The sequence below is a fragment of the Belonocnema kinseyi genome, chromosome 9 (assembly GCF_010883055.1).
Source record: "Belonocnema kinseyi isolate 2016_QV_RU_SX_M_011 chromosome 9, B_treatae_v1, whole genome shotgun sequence".
NCBI classification, from domain to species: domain Eukaryota; kingdom Metazoa; phylum Arthropoda; class Insecta; order Hymenoptera; family Cynipidae; genus Belonocnema; species Belonocnema kinseyi.
Genome location: NC_046665.1, coordinates 40,494,729 through 40,497,995, shown reverse-complemented (window position 1 = coordinate 40,497,995; position 3,267 = coordinate 40,494,729). Strand labels below are relative to the sequence as shown.

The following is a 3,267-nucleotide window of genomic DNA, read 5'->3' as shown; positions in this document are numbered from 1 at the left end:
ATTCTGCTATAAATAATCATAATCAGTGTCACGTTCTCAGCTTCTGATTATCGTAGAAAGTTGTAATAAAGATGAATATGATTATAAAAATTAAACAACAAACTCGCTTTACTTTAAAATACACATTATTTATTATTGTTAAAGTTTATGTTTTGTCGTCGAGATACGTTCGATCTTTATTACCGTGACGAATATCAAGTTTCCCAGACCCAGCGTGGGTCATTGGCGTAGGCATCACAAATTCTTGGTGGTGTATTTTTAATGCAGTTCTATACTCGGAGACACTATTATGCTATTTTAAAATACAAATTGTTGAGCTTCAGAACAATCAGAGCAATATATTACAACAATTAAAGACAATAATAATATAATTAATAAACTAATAATAAATATAAATGTATTTATATGCAATAAAACAGTTATTACTTTTGTATTACGTTGCACATTTTAAAATAAATCGTGCACATAGGAGGAATTACATTTACTAACATATTTGTACACGGAAGGCAGTTGTATCTGAGGCAACCATAATTATACTATATCACGGTCAATGTTGCGGAGTAACTTCTTGTAAGTAAGTGACTGACAAGTCACGTTATTTATATAATTTATAGTAATTGCGTTACTGTTTTAAAAAGCAACTTGTAGCCTAAATTAGGTACGATTTCTTTAGTAACTTGAAACTTCAAATGTAGTTGGGTTGACAATTCTATTAATTTTGGCAGTATTAAACTTTTTGATTTTAAAATCAATCTGCTAAAAAATAAATTGCATCCTCTTAGGATAAAATTGCAGTAAACAGTTTTCTGCTTCTATTTCAATTTTCGTGTTCCAATAAAGATATTTTGAAAACCTAAGTTATCGTAAATACGAATGACGATGGCAACTACCATAAAACAGGAAATTAAACAGTTATGATACTTTGAAATACAACGTTATCGTAAATCTCATTGAGGAAGGTAACTGCCAGGAAGTAGGAAATGAGCATCCGGAGAAATTCACCTTCGAAATCTCGTATAATGATAAGTCAGGTAGGATATTTGGTGTTTCACGGAGTCACCTTACAATGCAAAAGAAAAGAGAGAATACGCGAACGCCTACGCGGGGGGTACAAAGTATGGTACAAAGTATGGTTATTGACGCCGAAGAAAGTGAAGGTAAAATATTAAATGCATACATGCATATGCACATTAACGATGTGTCTTACATCAATGTTTTATTCCTTGTACAGGTGGTGGCAGTGATTCTGAAAGGGAAGACGAATACGTCAGCGAAGATGAATCTGATTCCGATTTTGAACAACAGGAATAAAACATTTTGGGGTCTTCAAGAAATCCAATTAAATACAGGTACAATATTAAACAAATACATGCATCGTGTATGTTAACGATTTTCCTTGCACAAATGGTTCGTATCGTTTACAGCTGGCGGCAGCAGTTTTCAAAGCGAAGAAGAAAACCTCAGTGAAGATGAATCGCAATTGCTGAGAAATTGTTAAATAAATAGTCGTACTTCACACTGGATTGGGCCTAAAATGTTCAACTTTATATGCTATTTTCAACAGTTTTATTTCAAATGTACATTACATGTATTTCTTGAAGTCGGCCTGGAATCACTTATTCAGATATTGCAAACAACAATTTTATTTATCTGATCATTTTAATATATGTTTCTTATTTTGCATCAAATGTTATTATTAGGTGCGCTAAAACATGCATTATTTCAATACATTTCTGCTCAATTTTCTGATTTTTGAGCGTGTTTTTCGCAATTAAAATAAAATTTATCCGTTTAGTTTCAAAATTATTCATAGCAAATTTTTGGGTACTTTTTGGGTGGATATGTTTTATCTCTTAATCGTCTGTCCATAACTTGTATCGTTTACCAAAAAATCTAATTCTGATATTTATAATTCTAATTTTTACGACTAAATCAAAGACGACGGTCCCACAACAGGAAATCATGACACATTTTTAGCTCTGTTTTGGATGAAACACTTTTTTATTTCAACATATTTCGTGTCGTGTGTCCAAAAATTATATTTTTAACATTGTTAATGTTGTTTTTTATTTAATAAAACCACACATCCTAGCACAAACCAATTTGTAACCAATTTATAGCTTTTCTTTAGTTGAAAATCTTCTGTCTGATTTTTTCTTTTTGAAGGTTGTACCGTTTGCCCGAAAAAGTCATTTATTTTCTTGTTACTAATGCGGCAGGATTTAATAAGGAGGAATCTGTTTGGGATACCCACTCGTCACATGACCTTAAACAATTATTTATTGTCTGTTTTGAAATTTCTACAAATGGAGCCTGATATCAACTTTCTTTTCAAAATAGTATCCTATGCTTACCTTTTTTCGATTAATTACACTGTAAAAAAAGATTTGTGTAAAATTACAAAGTCTCGGAAAATTACATATTGTATCATTGTAAACATCACACACTTCACTGTGTGATTTTACAGAAGTATGTGAAATTGCTTTGCTACTCCTCAAAATCATTAAATATTAGGTTTAATTAAAAAAATACTATTTTAAAACTTTTTTGGGAAAGTAATTATTTAAACAAATTATATATGTTTAAACAATTGAAAAGTGGTTGGGTTATTCTTTTCATACACTATACAGCGAAAAAAATAATTGTATGTGTTCTATTTTATTTAATTTTTTTAGTTATCGGAAAAAGCTACGTGAGCAAATAAAGATTGTTTAAACAAATAGAAATTTATAAAAATTTAAAAGATAAGTATCAAAATTGTGTCATTATGCAACAAAACGTAGCATAGGATATTAATTTGAAAAGAAAGTTGATATCTGGCTCAATTTTTAGAAATGTTGAAAATAGACATAACATAATTATTTTCTTTAGTACATCATTTTTTTAGAAAATTGTATTACTTAAAACAATGAAGAAATACTGCATTTCAATTACAAAATACGATTTTTTAACATTTGTAGGCATAAATAAATGTTTTAATAATTTACATTTGTTTAAACAACTTAAAATTGTTTAAGAAGTCATGGTCAATATTCGAATTGTCCATTAGTAATTATTTGTTTAAAAAAGACGACGAAAACTGCTAAAGAGTAACAATAATACGTAAAAATGTATTTCTTTATTTTTTGGTCATGTTTGGGGCGCTGCGGGGAGGGTGACGGTGGCTTGGAAATAAAAGTTATTGATATGATTTTATTTCGTAGATACTCATCTCCAATCCCTAGAAAGCCTGACACGTTCACATGAAGTCCTGGAACATGAGTTCAA

General features: G+C 30.0%; 1 protein-coding gene across 1 annotated transcript; it reads left to right on the top strand.

Annotated features, from left to right (window-relative positions):
- The first annotated feature begins 896 nt into the window (after nucleotides 1–896).
- Nucleotides 897–1,734, top strand: LOC117180561. The gene is made up of 3 exons (XM_033373056.1): nucleotides 897–1,157; nucleotides 1,232–1,349; nucleotides 1,425–1,734. Exons 1-3 carry the CDS (start codon nucleotides 981–983, stop codon nucleotides 1,496–1,498), a joined length of 369 nt encoding a protein of 122 aa, XP_033228947.1. The 5' UTR covers nucleotides 897–980; the 3' UTR covers nucleotides 1,499–1,734.
- Nucleotides 1,735–3,267: the final 1,533 nt, after the last annotated feature.